General features: G+C 36.1%; 1 protein-coding gene across 3 annotated transcripts in view; it reads right to left on the bottom strand.

The window, feature by feature from the left end:
- dsd (attractin-like protein dsd) overlaps positions 1-22,768 on the bottom strand; it is a 28,298-nt gene that overhangs the window by 4,567 nt on the left and 963 nt on the right. Inside the window, exons 1-8 of one of the 3 annotated variants that reach the window (XM_046635572.2) lie at positions 22,670-22,748; positions 13,072-13,419; positions 8,341-8,522; positions 3,373-5,250; positions 2,100-2,243; positions 1,860-2,009; positions 1,302-1,683; positions 481-721 (exon numbers count right to left, since the gene is read on the bottom strand). In XM_046635572.2, the coding sequence (XP_046491528.1) occupies positions 481-721; positions 1,302-1,683; positions 1,860-2,009; positions 2,100-2,243; positions 3,373-5,250; positions 8,341-8,522; positions 13,072-13,316 (3,222 nt within the window). In that variant the 5' untranslated portion in view covers positions 13,317-13,419; positions 22,670-22,748. Of the gene's footprint in view, positions 1-480; positions 722-1,301; positions 1,684-1,859; positions 2,010-2,099; positions 2,244-3,372; positions 5,251-8,340; positions 8,523-13,071; positions 13,420-22,669; positions 22,749-22,768 lie in introns of those variants that run through there. The other 2 variants (XM_046635570.2, XM_046635571.2) reach the window with 2 other exon arrangements.

Below are 22,768 nucleotides of genomic sequence, written 5' to 3' on the forward strand. Positions count from 1 at the left end.
TTAATACTGGGATCTCTTGAAAGTAATCGATAATTATGCGATTGCGGCTGAAATTTATAGTTTTTTGTATTTTTTTAAATTTCTCTTTTAAAGGAATATTGTGTCAACTAAATTCCACTGAGTGAACTTCATTCGCACTTTCAAACCTTCGTTACATGATACTTCTGTCTTTCGTCCTTCCAAAAAAATGGGTAAAATATAAGAATTCACATCACGACAATCGATTATTCAATTTATTCGATTGGAGTTTGTTTTGTTTAAAATTATGTTCATCAATATTTGTTCTGTACTTTCTGAGCCGTCTAATCGTATGTTAAAACTCGTTGATTAGAAGATATCAATTGAAAATACATTTCACGTAAATGAAAATTCGCTTCACGCCTCAAAGCGCAAGTAAGAATCTTATGATCGGCAGCAATTTATTAAAAACCACATTCTACTTTTATTTTTTCTACTATCCAAAATTCTTAGAGATTTTACCTTTTTCTTCTTCCGAGTATTACTCATCTCAGTGTTGGGTATTCGCTCAGTTATGACCGGTTCGATATCTCGACGTTCAATCTCGACGAGGACTTGGCTGAAGGCTCTGCTCGCCATTTGCTCCATCTCGACGAGTAAACGCTGTCGTCTTCTGTACATGTCATATTTCTGCTTGATTTTCCAAAGTACAGCGGCGACGAGAAGTAATGCCATGAAACATCTGTAAGGGGACATGTATTCTCTAGTTTACAAGTTAGTACTGCCTGAGGGTTAAATCAAAAGAAAAGATTCCCAACATCAACTACGTCGCCCAATAAATTCAAAGCCAAATCACACTGACGTGTACATGTTATGACAATCAATTTCAACGTTGGTTTATTTAGCTTTTTTTTCTCGTCCTCATCGACTTGACAAATATGGAAATTTCAAATATGTAATACTGTACTTTCTTCGCAAAGAAAAGTGAATGCTTCAGGATTGACCGTCCATAACATGAGACCACAAGATAATTGCGTATTTTATTTTCACAACAATTATATATAATTTGAAATTGGTTATTTTGTGAAATTTTTAATGTATCGACTTGCAAGCGTAAGAAGTATGCAAAAATACCTTGTTCGAATCTAATAGTTTACAGGTATATAAAACTTCATAAAACTGAGTGTATCGATAATATAGACTCGATTTGATCAACTTTTAAGCGGGAACAATAGTTTGTTATGAAAGGGATAAAATTTCATTCTTCATGCCACGTGTGATTATAATTTTAGTAATGTTTAATCCGATAATTGAACGGTTGAATTTGAATTTAAAATACTCACGTAGAAAATGTGATGAAAAACTGTTGAAGATTCAATTTAGAATATTGTGAAAATGAAATTTGAATCCACAGTGGGGGCTGAAAGTCGTAAACGTAGACGTAGAAGGTGGTCAGAGTATTGTTGTCCTCGCTTCCAAAATTGTATTCAGCCTTACTGAATCTGTGTTTGTACGTCGTACAATTTGCTCCGGAGAGTAACGGTTTCTCAGGACTGTTGGCTTTCTGTATTGTGATATTCATTTTGGCAAGAACGGAACAGGTTATAGAAAAATCAGCGTCCACATCCGACTTTGGCGGTGAATTTTTAAAATTTATAGCAGTGTAGTGACGATCCTCCTTCTTGCTCAGGTTGAACGTGAACTGATAATCGATCGTCAGATTGTCTGTAAACGATGTCGAAAGTTTGTTAGAACATGAATCGAAACCCACCAAAAATTAACGACGAATCAATTATAACTGTGGAGTTTTTATTCGGTCGATTGTTCTCAAAATAGCGATAATTCTGTATAAACTAAATTTTCATTATCGCAGAAGAAGAGCTTGATTATTTTCAACTCACAAAAACAGGATCCTTTGTTCGTAGGGTCGCCGTAATATCTACCATTGACGTCACACCTTTCGCAATGATCACCCGTGATGCCTTTTGTTGTGCAAAAACACTTTCCAGAGTCACTGATGCATTGAGTGCCTTGATCGTTGCAGGCGCAGGCTGTAAAACAAAACTTTAGACTCTTACGCTGCGCTAAACTTTGGATTTTATGTAATCGTTTATCCACTATAGCGGCAGGAATGAGCTTACGTTGGCAAGTGCCACCGTTTAACGGACTGCCGAAGTATCCTGGAACACACTTGTCGCAGTGAGGTCCGTGCGTCAAGTTCGCACATGGCTGGATGCACACGCTACTGTTTGGAAGACACGTACTGTGCCCGTTGCACTGACAACCTGTAAGAAGAATCGAACTAAAATTTGTCATTTTAGAATGCACGCTTGACACGAGATTAAAGTCTGTAGAGTTGAGGCAGCGTTTCGTTTTTCGTAAAAATTGTTATCCAACAGTCTTTAAAAATTTCTCTGTAATGCAGTAACTTTTGGTGAATCGATACATGTTTACTGATGTTGTGTAAACTGGGTTACTTCAAAGTTATTCCGAGGTTGAAAAATGGTAATATTTTGTAACTGTTTTGCTACGTTAACTACGTTACTACCTTCAATCTGATCAACTCATGGGAGTTGAATCGTCGCAAGGTAGATACAGATCATCTCTTTTTCTCACAATAAGGGTAAGTTACCGAAAACAACTGCATTGGTTGAAACGCAAAAGAAAAACTGCCCAAGACAAGCAGTGTTTAAAAGTGTGACGTCTAAAAAATTAGGTCAACTTTAGAAACTTATATCTCAAAAACAAATGATTGAATTTTATCGAGGTTCGTTGCATTCCAAAGTACGTAGATCAAATTTTATTTATTTATTGGTTTGATTAAAATCAACAAATATGAAGCATAACGTTATTGACAATAACGTAAACATGTGTAACATATTTTGCAGTATTCGCGAGATTTCAAAATCGGCTGAACCGATTTACTTGAAACTTGGAGTCAATATTCTTGGATAGTTTATCTTCATTCCAGCGATATAAAAAAATTTTACTCACATTTTTAACGCAACGTCGACCGTATGAAGATGGAATTCGATTTGTCGCAAAAAATGCACGAGTTTTCAATTTAATTATCAATAAAATAAACGATAACTTCAAAAATAGGTTCGTAGTAAAGAGGAAAAACTATTCAAGAACACTATATCCAAATTTGAAATAAATCGATTGAACCTTTTTCGAAATATCTTGTACACTGCAAAACATGTCATCGAGACAAATGGTTATCGTCATTGTGAAACAATGGTTCCTACCAATTGATTGTAAATGACGATGAAAAAAAAAAAATTTATAAATCGTTTGCCAGATACAAATTTCTAAAATCCATCAATTTTTACATTGCAAAAATATAAAAAAAAAAAAGAAAAAAAAATACATGCGGCAGCTCATCCTCAATTCAACGATGTCTCATATGCTTACTTGGACACTTGGTGAAGTACCAATCGTCAGAGGGACACGCGTTAGTCCCCTTTAGGGTGGGCCCTCTGGCCCCACCTTCTAGACACTGTCCCTTCCCGGTCCCAGAGCCATCGTCGCACCACCCGCATCCCGGATCAGACCTGCATCCTGTGCAGGATGAATAAAAGCTGCACCACTCCCTTCCGGTCTCAGTGGACCGACACCTGTTGTCACTAGTAGTCCATTCGCGACATTGTCCGTAAGGAAAACTGGCCGGATAAGCATTTTTGTCGACACACTTTCCCTCGTTCTGACACCAAATACATTCAAACTCCGTGCAGTTTTTACACGACGTAAACTCGTTGCATGATATCGGACAAGTGTCCATAGTCAGAGGTTGAACCTGGTTCTGAACCGTCGTGTTGTTGCCAACGACGGTATTCTTCGACTGCGGTTTACACCTGTCGTAGGACCAAACGCACCTTGGATTATTCGAGCAAGCTGGACACGTGTGAAGCTGAAGACACTCCGCCTCGGAGTGAAAATCGCACTGCTCCAAGTGCTTGATCGGCTTCATCATCGCCGAGTTTCCGTTCTCCCAGCATGTCTCATGGGCGCAGCTTTTACCGCACCAAACACAGCTGTAGGACGTTTGAACGCAAGCTGCGCAGTCAGATTGGACCTTGCAGAGTTCCTTATGTGAGGACATACCGCGAGGTGGTGATCCGTCGACGCACCTCATGTAGGTACCATCGTGGGCCTCGTCGTCCTCGAGCACGTGTCTTTGGATCTTAGATATCGGTTCGCAACGTCCCTCGCGTTTGTCCCAAACGCACTTAACGCCAATGGTTGAATTGACGCACTGTTTCTGTATAGTAAGGTGGTCACAGCTACCGGGTCTGAACCTTATCATATCGGACAACATCTGTCCGTCGAAACCCCCGTAAATGTACATCGCTGAGTCGAATTTAACAGCGCTGTGTCCGAATCTTGGAAGGTCAGTGAGCTCGGATGGCATCGGATACTGGTGCCAAGAATCGCAGGTGACGTCGTAGGCAATCGTGTCCGACGAGTAGCACCGAGCACCGTGGGAATGGACGGTGTCGTTGTGGGTGTTTCCACCGAATACGAGCATCAGACCGCCGGATACGAAGACACCGGAGTGAAAGAAACGCGCCGACGGTGCCGAGGTGAGCAGTCTCCACTCCCTAGTGTTCGGGTGATAGGAGTACAGTATGCTAGTCAGGACCTGGGTGCTTTGGGACTCGGATACGTAGCCACCGTAGACGTAGATCAACTCGGTGAAGGGATCCAGTGACGCACTGTGACCGTATCCACCCTTAACCGGGTATCCGGAGGTCTCGACCATCTGCCATTCCCGGACACCGAAGTAGTACTCCTGGACGGTGTTGAGGTACCCAAACTGCGGCGAGTGTCCGAAGATCACTACCATTTTCTCCTTCTTACCGTGAGTCTGGACCAGAGTGGCCGTGTGACCAGCGACCTTTAGAGGACCGCACATCGTTCGGTTGGAACAGTTGTTACGGACTGTGACGTTCTCCCATACCTGGGAGGACACGTCGAAGGCCCATATCTCGTTAGTGATCGTTGAGTTCTGGATCACTCCACCGTACATGTAGATCTTGTCGCCGTAGAGTACGCAGGAGTGCGCATAACGCGGCTCCGGATGCTTACCACCGTAATGCGGTGTCTCCCAAACGTTTCCAGTGAAATCGTAAACGTATATCATTTCACCCTTGTGATAACTCTCCCCGCCCACTACGTACAAAGAGTCACGCCAGACTATCGAACAGTGACTCGCCGATCCCTCGATCGATGAATCTTTGTACGTTATCGCTTCCCAGACGCCCCGTTCGATCCGTTGGCTGCAGTCAACTCCTGAAAGAAGAGGAACGTTTCATAAGGTTCGAGTTGGTAAGGTTACTTTAAGGATGTACTGGCTGTACATTCTCAATCAAAACTGAGTCACGTCGACGATATTGAATAGTTTGTGATAAGACAAAAACCGAAGAGAAGAATCATCTCCAATAAAGACGATAAGAAAATTAAATTTTAATAATAATAATGCCCAAAAGTTGTCAAATAAATTGTTTAACAAATTTGTAGGGAATCATTTTTTTTCCATTGTGAAACGTATTCGTTGATCTTTCTGTATACACATGAATTTTGTAAAGAACTTTCCTCAATATTTTGAAATTTCTGTTTTTCGCAGACCTTGAGGCGTGAAAAAGACGTCTATAAATAATGTCTCGTGACCTGTTTTTTGACATCTAAGAATCGGCAACGACGTCTTTTGGGCATAAAGATGTATTTTTAACTCGAAGATATCGTTTTCGACGTGAAAAACGAGTCCACAAGACATCGTTTAGACTTGTTTTGAGGGCTTCAAATCTTGTGCTGTCCGGGAGAAAACTAATTGAATTTCGACACAATGCTGGGTCAAAATAAGGAGACCCATCTATCGTCATTTCATATAATGAGCATTTTTTGCGAGTTGAAAGAAGATAAAGACAAACTTTTTTCAAACGTATTTCGTCCAACGCAACCGAAATATTCAAGGATAAAAATGACTGCACAAGTTACAAATTTTTGTTTTACAGTTAACGTTGCTCAGAATACAAGTGACCTGAGGGAATTCTCTCAAAAAAAAACAAAAAAAAATATCGTGAAACAAGTTTTCAATATGTTTTTTAATTGTTATTTTTTTTTCTGAAACCCTAAAACACGAGTCTTTTATTTTAAGCCAAGAGTGCGTCGAATTTTGAAACCAAATTTTTTTATTGAAACTTGCTGGTCCTAATTTCTCGCGAACTTTCCTTGTGAGTATCGTACCATAAAAGTTTGCACCGATTATTCAACGTTGTAATCGTGATTGTCACGAAAAAGGTTTCAAGAATGTATTTTTTTTTTTCAACATTGACAAGCATCAGAGATTCCCCTCGACAATTGAATGGCCTACATAGCTCTGAAAACCTCGACAGCTTTGCTCGCTGATAACGTCCGTGAAAAATTCCAGTCACGCGTTAATATCGCAGACGCATAAACCGTTGCGGTCAGTTTCTGCAAGAGACGAATCGTTCGACCGCGTTTTAATGGTTACAAAAACACTTTTCGATCTTTGGCTAAATTTTTTCCTCTTCCCCTTGCACGAATGATATCACGATCCGAGCGTGAAAAGTACGAGGCAAAGAAATCAAAGAATATTTATAAAGACCGTAGATGGAACGTTTTATCCTATCGCAAGTTATTCGTGATCACGGTATTTTGTTTGATGCCCTCGCGAATAACTTTCCATCATAAATCTCATACTTTATTCATCAATGCTTGCGCTCCATGAGCGAGTCATTGGTCTGTATCAATATAATTGAAATAAAGTAACCGTGTAATGGCACAATTGGACTGATGTGTAATTATTACATGGTGTCCAGTAAAAAATCCTTAACAAATTCAAGGACATTTTCAGGTTATTCAAGTACATTTGAAATAGAATATTTCCAGGGCACAAGAAAAATTCAAGGACGATATCCACAACTTTTGAGGGACAAGCAATATTCAAGGACATTTTCAAGTTATTGAAGTACATTAAAAATAGAACATTTTCAGGGCACAAGAAAAATTCAAGCATAGTTTCCACAACTTTTGAGGGACAAGCAATATAAAGGACATTTTCAGGTTATTCAAGTACAATAAAAATAGAATGTTTTCAGGGCACAAGAAAAATTCAAGGACGATATCCACAACTTTTGAGGGACAAGCAATATAAAGGACATTTTCAGGTTATTCAAGTACAATAAAAATAGAATGTTTTCAGGGCACAAGAAAAATTCAAGGACGATATCCACAACTTTTGAGGGACAAGCAATATAAAGGACATTTTCAGGTTATTCAAGTACAATAAAAATAGAATGTTTTCAGGGCACAAGAAAAATTCAAGAATGATTTCCACATATTTTGAGGGACAAGCAATATTCAAGGACATTTTCAAGTTATTGAAGTACATTAAAAATAGAACATTTTCAGGGCACAAGAAAAATTCAAGGATAGTTTCCACAACTTTTGAGGGACAAGCAATATAAAGGACATTTTCAGGTTATTCAAGTACAATAAAAATAGAATGTTTTCAGGGCACAAGAAAAATTCAAGGACGATATCCACAACTTTTGAGGGACAAACAATATAAAGGACATTTTCAGGTTATTCAAGTACAATAAAAATAGAATGTTTTCAGGGCACAAGAAAAATTCAAGGACGATATCCACAACTTTTGAGGGACAAGCAATATAAAGGACATTTTCAGGTTATTCAAGTACAATAAAAATAGAATGTTTTCAGGGCACAACAAAAATTCAAGAATGATTTCCACAACTTTTGAGGGACAAGCAATATTCAAGGACATTTTCAAGTTATTGAAGTACATTAAAAATAGAACATTTTCAGGGCACAAGAAAAATTCAAGGATGATTTCCACAACTTTTGAGGGACAAGCAATATTCAAGCACATTCCAGGACCGTTTCGCACCACGATTGGATCAGGATTAATGTCCGATACTGAATGTAATTTATATAATTAAGCCAAACTTGATAAATCACCATCTATAAGTTGCATTTGCAGGTAATTATATGTGATAAATTATTTAAAACTTAGATATCAGATCGTCGTAAATTAAAAAAGTCAAATTCTTCTTTCGGTTCAATTTTGCTTAAACTCAATTACTCAAAATTTCTCCAAAAAGCATATTTTTCATCACTCTAATATACCAATTTCCTACATATCAATAAATCGTACACTGGTAAGAACGACAATTAAAAAATTCCAGATTCTTCCAGATTTCCCAGACAGACCAGAAACCTCGAGTCCTTCGATTTTTACTTTACTCGTGTTACTTCACAAGAAGTTTTCAGCTGAAGGCAAGTGTGAAAATCGAAACTCTTCTCATACGGACGATAACCAAGAGCGGTGATATTTACCTTTGAAACCGCTAACGCACTCGCAATGATGTTGTTCCCGATTGCACTCTCCTTGTCCGATACTGTAAGAACAGTTGTTCGGACAGACCTGAACATCGCAGGCCTCACCTGTCCACGTGGCGTCGCAAGTGCAAACACTCTCGATGCAAACGCCGTGTTCCGAGCAGTCGATGTGGGAATACCTGAAGACATTCAATGGATTGCTTTTTTTTTATTTGTGTATTCGTTTTCATATAATCAAATAAATAAATTTCAATTATAAACTGAGTGAAATTTTTAGTTCCTGTTACCGCTCAGTCCTTGACTATTTTCATTTTTTACCACAATCGACAAAATATACTTCTAGGTAGATAATGAAAATTAGTTTTCTAGCCGTTACCGGAAAGTCTAGTATCCGTTACTATTCGCTCTTATTACGATCACTGTTGCTAGATTTTCTTGCAACTGTTGCGAAAATTTATTACTTGTAACGTTTGTGGTTGTCTTTTTTATTACATTGGTAAATAATCACCGGTCAGCAGAAATTTTGAGTCTCGTTTCTAGTTGTGAAAAATATTTCATTTATTTCACGTAACTGATAGAAGAAAAAAATTGTTTCATTAGACTAGGTTTGCTTTCGTAAAAACTAGAACGATATTTCAGATTTTAAGCAAAAATTAACTATTTTCTCGAACGTTTATTTTTAAATAAGAATTAAACAAGCTTCGTTTTTTGGATTTAAATTGTTTTTGAATTGAAAAATTTAAATGCGACATTGAAGTTTGTTTAATTGTTATTTACAATAAATTTTTGAGAAAGTAGGTAATTTTTCTTAATATATGAAATATCGTTCTGGTTTTTATAAAAGCAAACTTTATCTGATGAAACAATGTTTTTTCTTTTATTAGTTACGCGAAAGAAATCAAAATTTCACATCTAGAACCAAGATTCAAGATTCGTGTTGACCGGTGTTATCTCTCGACGAGTCTATGAAGAGGAAAGGAATGGAAAAAAGAAAAAAATTAATAAAAATCCGCCAAGATGCGGCTGTTGAGTGGCCGTTAAACCTACAAACCCAAAAAACCTGTGGTCATTGACCTCTTTTTAACCAAACCTCTTCTTCAGCTGCTACTCGTCTATCTGTCATATATTTATAAACTTTAAAACCTCCCGCAATCAGCTGATAAACAAGCAGAAAAAATGACGGGTGTCACAAAATTTCTGTCCCGTTTTTTTTTTTTTTTGTTTCTTTTATTGTTAGCGTATAATACTACACAAGTGTATTGAATCCAAAAATAATTGCATTGAAAAATCGTGAAGGTTTGGAAAATTTAATGCAGGATGGCCACGAATATTTGGTGAAAAAAAAAAATTCCACATTTCCAGATTTTCCAGGACCAAAAATCTCTAGTTTTCCCTGACATTTTCCCACTTCTAGTAAGTTACTAAAACCTGAAAGTTACTAAGAAAAAAAAAAAAAAAAAAAAAAATATAACGCAGAAAAAAAAGTCAGTTTAAGCTAATTTGTTTTCTTGACGATAAAAAAAAAAAGTAAAACTGTTACCTCAAAAAAATCATTTCCAATCCCCGGGGTTAGAAAATTAATATTTTCGGTTTAATCCATATGCAAATTAAAAATCCCCCGAGTGAATTCCAGGTTTCTCGTGACCCCTTTTAAACACCCTGACATTTCCAGGTTGTCTCAACTTTTACAGGTGTGTGGCCACCCTCTGATAGGCATACAAACTCCTCGATGTGCGGAAACGAGGGGCGAGCTTATATTGCTTCTCAAAGGTTGGATCATGGATTATGAAACGTAGTTGGGTTATGATACCCAGGTGTACGTAGGTATCTAATACCCGGGGACGATAAAACCCGATTATTCTGACCCAGGCTGCATATTTGATACAGTGTATAAGCCATGATGTATAAATTTAGTCACGTGGTGTGTGTATATACACATATATATATATATTTGTATCTAATCGTTGAGAACACTTCGGTAGATTAACTGAGGACGATGATACAACCCAGTTATTTTATGACTCGTGGCCATAATTCACGACACCGTGACGTAAAAAAGCCACAGTGAGAGAAATTTTTAGTTCCGGTTACCGCTCGGTCTGCAACTATTTTCATTTTTTACCAAAATCGACAAACTTTGGTTATAGGTAGAAAATAAAAATTAGTTTTCTAGCCGTTACCGGAAAGTCTATCATCCGTTGCTATTCTTTCTCATTACGATCACTGTTGCTAGATTTTCTTGCAACCGTTGCGAAAATTTAATGCTTGTGCAAGAATAAATTGACGTTAAAGCCTTGTTTGACTAAAAAAGTAGAGTAAACCTCAGAAACTGATTTTGCGTTGCAATCACCAAAAAAGGATCGACGATAGCGCAAAATGTTTACGCTTACCTCGTTTTTCCTAATTCCAACAATATTCAAACAGTTTTTTTTAACGATACCTGTTTTACTGAACTTTTCTAGTTACTGTAACAAATGAAATTTTTCTCAGTTTATACATCGAATAATAAGGAAAATCTTAATTTGTTACTTGTAACGTTTGCGATTGTCTTTTTTAATACATTGGCAAAAAAAAAACATTGCACAATTGATATAATAATCAATTTCAGGCCGGAAGTGAACCGAAAGTGAATAATTAAGTTCTGTTTTCATTCCTTTCACGCATCGGCGAAAAGAAATTATACACGAGGTGTAACAAAGTTGTCTTCTCGATGTATTTCGGTCCGTGGAATATAAGAGAAAGGTTGACCGCGATTCAAGTGAATTTCCAGTTTTTATACCTCGTGACACCGACCGACTACTACACGTTTACTTAGGTTGCAAACTGTCAATGATTTACCGGACAAGCATAGTAAGCATATTAGGGTGTGCCGGAAAAAATTTTTTTCTATTTTATTTTTTTACCAAACGCGTATCAAAATTTCGGTAAAGCATGTCAAATAGAATCTCTCAGCCAAATATGAGCTCCTGATATCGATATTTAGAGGTGTCTATTTTATTTGTTCCATTTTCCATTTAAATAACACTTGAAAAAAAATGTTTTTCTCTCGTAAACGGCTTGACTTACAAATTATCTAAATACAGATTCTTGTAGGAAATTTCACGCTCTATAAAAAAGTACCGAGATAGAATTCAAGCGAATACTTTTGTTAATGTTTTTTCAATTTTAGAGTTGAGATAAGAATGTGCAAAAAAATTAAGCAATCGGTTTAGAATTATTTGAAGCTGATATGAAAGGCGTTCCAGAAAAAAATCGTCAACGCTTTAAACAAGGACGACCTTAATATGTACGCCAAGTGCATGTAAGGTGTGATTTCACCACGGAATGACACTGCAACAGTGACTTTAAGGCAATAAAAGTTGCATCCTGAGCGATATTTCGACATGTATATACCGGGAGAATCTCTTGAAACTTGAAAATCAACCGCGCATGCGCGAGTTTTATCGGCTCTTCGTTTCAGGCTGGCCAACCCGAGTTTTCAGCTGTCAAACTGTTTCTGCCGGCGATGCAGTTGATACGAATTTTCGAGGTTAGAATCTCAAATAATTGAGGTAGCGACTCGGAAAGGTTCGGGAAGCGTTTGTTGTCGTGTCGGAAAGTTGATTCTTCGAAGAACGGTCGGAATTCAATGCTTGTGCTCTTCGAAAATGCAAACGTACACATTTTTCGTACGTTGGCCGGCCTGCGTCGCGGACAAGAATATCGCTGCGTGAAGATTTCGCCGACCAATGAGATTTAATTATTCGGCGCATGCGCGGTTGATTTTCAAGTCTCAAGAGATTGTCCCGGTATAATTGACTTATTTGTAAAACGAGTAACTGATCACCGAGAGAAATGATCGAATCGATGATATGGATAAGTATTTTCCACCCGTCGTCGTTCAGAGTTTCAAGACAATCTTCAAGGATCAGCGATGTGCGTGGAAGTTGGTGTAATTAGAAAAGAAGGCGGTGAGACGCGGTGAAACAACCAACACGAAATTTCACTATTTCGTTATAATCGTTGAGTAACGCCAGTCGAGACTCGCTGCGTTGCTGTAATATTTCATATCAATTCGAAACACGGATGAAATGCGTGCATCCATTCGTTCAGCGGTTGAAATCAGTGCTTTGCGATTAACCGATTAATCGTTTTTCAGATCACACGGGTCTGCAAAAAAAAGTATTTTATTTCACCTGCACGGGATGTTTTCGTTGAATGTTACGTTTTCGAGTGTGACGAATCTATAAATGACTTCAATTTTCCTCCATCACGTACAGTATTTTTGCGAAATACAAAAGATGTCTGCATAAAAAAAAAAAACCACAAGTTAAGATAACAATAAGATAACGGATTACGATTTAAACGGGAGTTTCAATCGAAATGAAACTACAAACACGAGTTCAAGAAAAAAACTTAACGTGACGGAATATTTTGAGTATTCGTCTCTATTTCGTTGAGTAAAAATCTATAAGAAATCTGTGCATTGTTTTTTCTTTAGTTGCAGACCTGTGTTAATCGATTCTTATACCGATTTGCCTGCAAAAATTATTACGAGATAACTTTGATCATCAATCGATTAATCGCAGAGCAGTTTAGTAAGAACGAATCTTATTAGAATCGTAAAACTGTATCGTACGTTTTTTTTTTGTTTTTTTTTCTTGTAAATGTGAATTTGAAACGTAAATTTTCACCGATTCTTCCGGCCTTGTTGCAAATTTTCGCTTTGTTATTTTGTTGGGTATTTACCTGCTCGGACAAGCGTTCACTTTGTAGGTAATATTGAATCCGCTCATGTTGTAAGCGACGTCCGAATAAAAATGTAGCAGGGCGCTTCCGGAGTGCGCTATCACTTCCGGCACCCTCCGGATGTGGTAGCCATCTTTGTACATTAGGCCCGAGAAGACGCCGAGCAAAGGTGCGTTCACACTGTCCCCGTCGTATATGTAAAGGTGATCCCAGCCGCATTCCGTTGCGAACTCCTCGATGTGCATCCTTATCGAGGAATTCGTGCCGGTGTCTATGAGCCATGAACATTTCACGTCTATTGAATAATTCCCGTTGCCGTCGTGAATGCTTCCCGATGGCTCAGTCAACCTGAAACACCGATCGAAGAATAACAATAAGTAAATAAATAAATAAATAAATAAATAAATGAACTCACACGTTTGCAAGTGATCGAAACTAGGAACAAAAATATTTTTTGCGAGTTAAAGTTGGTACCCATGTTTATTGTATGCGTATGATCAAGCAGATCGATGTGAGAAAAATTTCCAGTAGTTTTTAATAGTTGCTACAGTCTGTAAAGTACTGGAAACTATTTTCATTTTTTCTCTTAATAAAAAAAATGCAGTTCTTGTTATAGAATGACAGTGATTTTTATTTCATTTTTTTTTCGAAGGAATTACAAAATTTAGTATGTGTTGTATTATTATTCTTCGTTATCGTCATTTAAGTTAATTCAAACTAATTTCAACGAGTTTCAAATGATTTCAAACCGTTACAATATGATTACAAATTGTTGGAAATTAATTTCAACGAGTTACAAACGATTTCAAACCGTTACAATATGATCAAAAATTATTCGAAATTGATTTCAACGAGTCTCAAATGATGTTGAACCGTTTCAATATGATTACAAATTATTGCAAGCTAATATCAACGAGTTTCAAATGATGTTAAACCGTTACAATATGATTAGAAATTATTACAATCTCATTTGAACGAGTTTGAAATGAATTCGAACCGTTACAATACGATTACAAAAAATTGCAAACTAATTTCAACGAGTTTTAAATGATATTAAACTGTTCCAATATGATTGAAAATTATTACAAGCTCATTTAAACGAGTTTCAAATAATTTCAAACCGTTACAATATGATTAAAAATTATTACAAATTAATTCCAACGAGCTTCAGATGATTTCGATACGAGAATATACATCACAGACAGTTCCAAAAAAAAAGGATTCAAAGAAAAATGAATAAGTTGTTTACATAATAACCGATTTTGATTTACGTTCTCCGACGTTTAGCCACAGGTACTAAAATCAATTTTTTTAAAATAAAAATCAATGATAATTGCGTCAGAATTGGGGGGGGGGGGGGGGGGACTCCAAAAAATGGCTTTTGTTCCACCCTGATTCAGGTAAAAGGGTTGTCGTTGGGGAAGAAGAGTTGAATAAGAGTTGACCATGAACAGAAGTAAACGAAATATTGATTTCCTTGAGCGTGCAGAAGCAATGCAAACTGTTTAAACCCGATGGCAATATATATGCACGAATGCAGGTCCATGGTTTCCATCTCCTTGTGGTGGTGGTGGTGGTGGTGGGTGGATTGAACTGAAAATGAGTTTTATTTCTCTCCCCTCGTGTCTCGTGCGTGCGTCTTTGTTCAGACGAAGGATTGCCGCTTCGTCGTCATCTGCAGTTATCGCACGTAATATTCCCGAGACAAACGAACGAAAACAATACGAATTGATCGAATCTCGGGAAGCGGCGTTAAGCCGTGTCGAATGGATGGGATGGCCATGCCGACCACCTTGAATACGAGACAATGCAGGGATTCGTGAAAATATATTTACAACAAGTGTGCAATAACCAAAAAAGGATCGACAATAGCGCCAAATGTTTACGCGTGCCTCGTTTTTCGTAATTCCAACATTATTCAAACAGTTTTTTTTTTAACGATACCTGTTTTACTCAATTTTTCTAGTTTTACCGTAACAAATGAAATTTTTCTCATTGCAACGAGCAGTTGAAAAAAAAAAAAAAAAAAAACACGTGAGTCCAAACTGGATAAAATGAGCCTCTGAATTGGAAAGAATCTACTAAATTTTCAACCAGACTTATTACCTTCCTACCAACCCAAAAAGTCTCGGGAATTTTTGCAGATTTTCCCAAAAAATGGCAAAACCAATTCCAAAACTGCAATTCTTTTTAAATCTGAAAAAAAAATCCCGCTGATTCTATCACGGTTCAAAATAATAGGATCTCAATATTTACTATTTTTCACGCAAGTTTTTATTTCTTATTTTCACGATTCCGTGATCTGATTAAATCGGAGAATAGAAGCATAAACAAAAAAAAAAAAAAACCGTAATTCCAGCATGGAAAAATAAAATACTATGCGAAATAAACCGTAAATATTGAAATCACATTCCAAATCATACATTCCGTGTGAATTGTTTCAGGTTTAAAAGAAAATCGCATTTTCGGAATCGTTTTTTTCAATTTTGTTCAAATTTCATCGTTCGTTAAAAAAAAGTTGCCGGGACAATTTTGATTCGTTAAGAACATCGTACTAAAAACTGATTAAAATCTAAGTAGAGACGAGTCAAATGGGCTAGCTAATTTGACGTGGAATGCCTCGTATTTAGACCACGTTTACCAGAGACAGAAATCATTCGGCACGATTTATCTTTAATCTAGCACAAACTTTGCCATGGATGTAACAACGTGGCGAATTTAGACCCTGAACTCCCGTAACGAGCTTCTATTTTCGATGTGGTTGTAAGGTGTGGAGGTTCAATACGCTTTGTCATAACGAGAGACAAAAGCACCAACCGACAAACCAGTAGCGTTGATACGGTGCGAATTCTGGGGGAGACGACATTATTTTCCGAGACAAAAACTGGTGGCTTAAAAACGTAACGCGTAATATTCTTTGTCCACGACGTTATACTTTATATCATATTTATTATACGCAAATTGTTCGAATGAAATTGAATTTTTCAAAGCTCCTTTATTCGTCTTTCGTCGCGCAGCTTCTTCTTCTTTCTTACTCTTCTTATTCTCCTCGTGTTAACAAACTTCCATATGCATTATGTTCTATTAATAACACTTCGTCATCGTTCCTTAGTTGCGTATGTTGCAATTTCTCTGTGTCGGAATGTTGATATTTGTTATTGAGAGAATTAGGTTCAGGGCATTTGAATTGTACGTTGAGAGAAAAAAAAAAAAAAAATTCACTTTCTATACACGTCACGTGGTTGTTCGAAATTTTTTTTTTTTCGTCAAATTGAATATCGTTGGCATTGGTGGAAAATTTTCATTCGGGTTGTACTGTTTAATCCGATTATTCTTGCAGACACTAAATTTTTTTGGCTAGCAAAATATCAAATCATCATTTTTTTCTTCAGTTGATTACATTTTTTTGAAATAACAAACCACTTTTCATTACAATCACTCGAGACATCCCTTGAAATCGGTTTAAAACTGTTCACGGTTGGATTCACTTGGGAATCGATTAAATTCTTTTGGAACTATTTTTAGAACGATTTGTTAGTTATTTTGAAACAGATCGAAACCAGTTATAAATCGTTTGAAACTTTTTAAAACTAGATTTTAACAATTTTTTTATAATTTTGTAACAGTTTGAAATCGATTGAAACCACTTAGAAATCATTATAGACTCCTTGACATTTTTTGATTAGGTTAAAACTGTTCGTAATCATTTTAGAACTACTCGAAACCGTTTAAAAGCACTTCGAAATCATTAAAATTAGTTTGAAACAGTTTAAAATCATCATTTGTAACCACTTGGGAGTCGTTTAAATTAGTTTAAAACTCTTTGAAATGTATTTCAAATCACTTGGATATCATTTCAAACTCTTTGAAATTAGTTTGAAGTTATTCGTAACTGTATAAAGGCCACTTGAAATCAGTTTAAAGTAGTTTGAAATCAATTTGTAATCGCTTGAAAACATTTAGAAATAATTTGAAACTGTCTGAAATCCGTTTTAAAACTGTGATAATTTTAAGACCACTTCAAAGCGTTTGAAACCACTTTGGAATCGTTGTAATCAGTTTGAAGTAGTTTGAAATCAATTTTTAACCGCATGAAACGACTTGAAAATCATTTGAAACTCTTTGAATATAGTTTAAAATTGTTCGTGATCATTTTAAGGCCACCTCAAAGCGTTTGAAACCACTTTGGAATCGTTGAAATCAGTTTGAAATCAATTTGTAACCGCTTGGAACCGTTCAAAAATCGCTGATAAGCTGTTCTCAATGGTTTGGTCGTTCGGTCCAGGAAAATTTAGTACGAGGCGAATATTATAAACTAAGACACGTCCTAGATTTCCTGACGACACAAAAAAAAACAACTGATATTTAATTATCAGTACCCAGAAGCGCATATATTTCGTTTATTGTTAAAAATTCGAACAGTTGGGGAGTGTAGCTGAAGAAAAAAAAACATTCTCGAGTAAAATCAAACGACGCAGTTCAATCCCTGAAAATCCCCGTCTGATGATTATCTGACTTTAATGCAATAGAAACCGCGTATATCGTTAAGAGGGCGTTACGTGAATGATAAAACCTTTAATAATCCGCTTACAGAATATGATCAAAAGCCAATGTATGTGCCGGCACATGGCCATCCAAATCTGCACCCACCACCTCCTCCTCCGCCTCCTCCTCCTCTCTCATTCTCTAATGCATTTGAATTATTTATGAACTTTGGCAGGCAGCGTCTTCTTCTTTCGGAAAGGAACCACTGCCTTATATGTATATCTACTACCCTTGAATCCGTGAGGAGTGAGTCGCTTCATTTTCGTCACGCGTTACGTCATTCAGTCACGTAATATTTAGCAAACTCTTTCTCCGATAGAAAAAAAGAAGGAGAAAAAAATTCAGTGTGCCGCAATGTCGTCAACTTTTATCGGCGTCCAGGAAATCATCGCGTTCAAGATTTTTACACAACCTTTTTGACGATCCGTAACTTGTGGTACAAAATTTTTAAATGTGATTTACCAAATATTTGGAACATAGCAAGCAACTCGTACATTAAAATTTCGATTTTTTGACTTTAACATCACCTTAGCAAAACGCGAAATAAATATGACAATATGTTGCATGCATAGGAAGAAAAAAAAAATTTAATTTTCTTTAAATCGATCCATCTGTAAAAGAGACTCAAATTAAACAAAATTTAAACGAGTATCGATATTCCAATAATTGCTGAAATTCAAGTTACTTATTAAACTGAGAATAAAATTGTCAGATTCGTTGGTAAAATTTAATGAAATCTCTTGGCTTTTTAAGGGTCGCTTTGAATTTTGTGACATTCAAGAATTTTCAGGTTTTTTCAGGTCATTGGTCACCCTGTTCGGTTAAAAATTCAAAGAAAAGTGTACCGGGCTAAATTATAAAAAATACATCAAAAAAAAAAAAATTATGCAAGACTTTTTGTGTCGCGAAGAACTAACTCAGTGACTCTGTTATAGGCTCGAGGCGAATGAGTCTTTTTAGTTAGGCTATCGTGCGTGATAACAGCCTAAATTAGCCGTTGATTGTGTAGCTGCTAACTCGGTTTGCACCTATACAGGTTCAAACTGTCCAATTGTACGTCACATTGTACGTTGCATCAATGAAATGTCTGAATAGTTATCTAGGATCTACGTAAAAACGTATACGTATAAAGGATCGTCATTTGGGGTTATTCAACTTCAGTTAATTTGGGGGAAAAATTTCAGTTTTACATTTTACGAGTGATCCGTGACTTCGGGGAATTGGTGAAAAAATTTATAACAAAGTACTTCGTTATACTTAATACACAATTTATCTTGATTTTCTAAACTTAAGGTATTATTTGACGAATATTCCCAACCAAAAGTCAGTCCCGGTTAGAATATTCAACACTTCGCGATGAGATGAAAAGATCTAAATTAATCGTAACCAAGTTGATGAGATAATTCGTTTTGAATAATAACATTGCCATAAAGTTGTTGATAAATTGTTCAAACATAAATTTGTGCAACTAATCTCTAACGATCGAGTGAAATGTTTTTTTATTTCATTTAAAATGTATTCATCGACTTTACTGAATACTTGCAAACTTTTTTGAAATTTCAAAAATTTTCCAACGCTTTGTTTATGATACTGTTAGTTCTACGCCTCTAAAAAACTTCATCATCGGTGTAACGCATAACCATTTACGAAAACCTGTCCAAAAATTTAGGACTTGTGATCAATTTTTCGAAAATTTTTTAAATTCTCGAAAACGAATTGTTCAAAATCACTGTAATATCAAAAAAAAAAAAAAAACATCATAGGTATTCAGAAAAGCCAATGAATTCATTGTATGTGAAATTAAAAATATTTCGCTAGAGATTTGTGACAAAAAGTTTTGTTTAAACACAATTGATTAACAAATTTTTGGAATTATTATTATTATTATTCAAAACGAATCATCGTGTCAACTTGGTTACGATTAATTTAAATATTTATCTAATCGCGCAGTGTTCAATATTCTCACCGAGACTCACTTTTGGTTGGGAATATCCGTCTAATAAGACTTTAAGCGTTGTTTCGGACGGCTTTTTTTACACAATATATTATAATTTAATAAACGCTATATCAAGGTGAAAACTTTATTAAGCTTTGATCGAACAGTTTCTCTAGCTGCGAAGTATAATTATTCGCAAATTTCGGACAAACCTTCACTTGTATAGTTTTAGTACCCGTTTACGGATAAATTTTTCTTTCATCGGCCAGTTAAATATACAACTTAGAACAGGTTTTCTTGGGATAAGATGAAATTGTTTTGATACATGGTATTATTTCTTTTTTCTCACGGTAAACGCCTTCGGTGACCTTCTACATATGTTATTTCATCGTTTGTACATTTATACGATAATAATTTCAACGCCAAATCAACATATTTTCTCTCGTTTGTTTTATAATTTATTCCATTATAAAGAACCGCGACCGTTGTAAGAATTTTTTAGAAAAACAAATTTTCTAGGATTCATATAAAAAAATATGCTTAGCATTGTATTAAAATCGGTTTTTGGTCATTCGGCACAATGATCACGATTCAGATTCACGGAGAAAGGACAAAAAAAAATTGCAGTTTTCCAAGTCTGGTGGAAAAAAAAAAAACAAAATCACTGTTTTGCAATTTTACAGTGACTTTGAAGTAGCTGAGTTTCAAAAATCTGAATTTCTTTTGCCTCAATATAATTCACTGCGTTTCAGACGTTCCCAACATTGTGAAATAGCGATTTCTCCGTAACCTGAATTATTACGATAACGTTAATAACTTCAACCTCGCATTTTAATTGCATATTGACAATTAATTAGCATTATTTTAAAATCCGTTGAACGTTGATGTATTCACAGAAAATGGGGCTAACTATAAGAGAGTGAAGTTGATAACTTTGATCTAAGGATTCATATTTAGGAAAACTCTTTAGTCCGCAGAAATATAATCGTCTTAAATTTAGTAATCTATTATTAAAAAGCAAAGTGTACTCTTAATTTCGGAAATTAAACTCTTTTAAAGTCGTTCGGAATTTTCAAAACAATCATTTTTGTTTTAATATTCCTTAACATTAACGTTAATAACTTCAATCTGGCGCTAATATCAGAAGCGGGAATAAAGAAGCCCGACCTTCAAGGAATTCCACACTATCCGGTACAACATCTTTGTCTCTCTCTCTCTCTCTCTCTCTTTCTCTCTCTCTCTCTCTCTCTGAGCATCGTTCGTCGATCCATGCGTCTCTGCAGTGCAAACGTCACTGTACCTACTAATTCCATTTACCGAGTTGGGTACCGTTATAACATCAACTATACGGTTAGGTAGTAACTTATGTCAATTAAGACGGCGACGCGCGTCTAAATCCATGCGGGAAACCGCCAAATTCATCTAACGAGACTGAAGTAAGAAGCCAGTAACGTAGAAGTAACGAAACCTCGAACGAAACGATAGAAAAGAACTCTGTTTTAAATAATAAGCTGCAAATTTAACGCAATTCCGTATAAAAGTTGCTACACTGTAAAAAATTTCATTTGTTACAGTAACTTTGCTTTCTTTCATCCTGATCGTGAAATTACGATTTATAATATCAATTAATGAACTATGAATACATAATTTCGATAAAAAGTCGACCATTTTGGCACAGAATCATTTTGTAGCTAGTTCGTATCTTCGGGTTTGAATTCTCTACAAATTGTCTTAACGTCGAGTCGATTGGCTTCAACTATTAATTGACGCGTATAAAACTCATAGCGAATAAAAGAAAAGAAAAAAAAAAAAAACACCATCGAACAACGTGGTTGGAATTAGAAATTTTTCAATTTTCCGTATCAGAGGGATGCCATTCGGACGAATTTGGTACGATTAACTTCGGCAGCACCTCTGAAACCATTCTCTCGCAACTTTTACTTTCTGTTCTCCTTTCCTCGGACCAAACGATAGCGGCAAATTCTTCCTAACTCCTTCAGGTAATCCCGCCTCAACCCCGCCATAAAAAGAACAATAAAAAGAGCAAGATATAGAACAACAAATACATTTCAGCCTCAGGAAGTCGAGAAAAAGTTTTGCTAAAGAGGTTCCACACCATCTTGGCTGAAGATAATGCGAAATACCTGAAACAAAAATACTCTCGTTGACTAGTTTTAGCAAGAATGAGTTCAACGGTAAAAAGTTTCCTCAATTTCGTAGGGAGTACATTTATAAAATTTCACAACCTCAAAGCAAATACCCTAAATAATTTTCTGACTTTGTGTTTGTATAATGATAATAATTGTACTCGGTCAGAGTTTTTCAAGAATTTCAGAACAATTTCTTAGTTATCAGTTTCTCGAGTTAATTTGCTAGTCGAATTGACTTTCTCAGCTAAAGAAATGTACAAGAATGAAGTTGGTAAAGTTACTGTAAAACTATGCATGTTTAGGAAAAACCGCCAAATCGCACCTTTATGACGTCCCGAAATTTAGTAAACCGTTACAAACAAAATTATCGTCTTACTCTGAAAAGCCAAATGCTTGAAAGTCATTCTCAAATTGCTCATCAACGATTTTTGACCTTGTTGTATCGTCAAGTTAACGTTACTAACTTCAACCTCATGGAAACGTCGACTCCTAATCGGTTGGAAACATCTGGCATGCTTGTAACGAATTTTCCTTTCTAACCGACCGAATTTTAAGAACCACGTTCATAAGAAAAGAAATAAAAAACAATAAACAGAATGAGTAGATCGCATTGTAAACAAACGGGTGTGTCGATAATTTGTAGCTTAAACCCATAAAATGAACGACGCATATAGCGAGACTGAAGTTAGTAACGTTATCGCGACGAAAAATTGAGAAAAGAAAACCGCTGTATTCTTGATTCCACAATGATTTTTAATGAACTAAGATTACAGGATATCAATACGTTTAATTAATTTTATTACGGTTAAACCGAATTTCAAACAGTGTCGAAATTGCTAAATAACGGTTTTTCCTATGCACGAATCGTTACGGTAACGTTACTAAGTTCAAAACGATCGCATATCGTCGTCTCAGTTGTGTCAAAAATCAATTAAGCATGCATTAAAAAGACATGCACGATACATACAATGACTCGAACAACCATTTTCGTCGTTATTTCGACAGTTGTGAAATTTCGCAGTCAGGTGACAGTGGCCCAAAGTGACATACTACGATACATACGTAC

This window comes from Neodiprion pinetum, chromosome 7 (genome assembly GCF_021155775.2).
Source record: "Neodiprion pinetum isolate iyNeoPine1 chromosome 7, iyNeoPine1.2, whole genome shotgun sequence".
In the NCBI taxonomy this organism is placed as follows: Eukaryota; Metazoa; Arthropoda; class Insecta; order Hymenoptera; family Diprionidae; genus Neodiprion; species Neodiprion pinetum.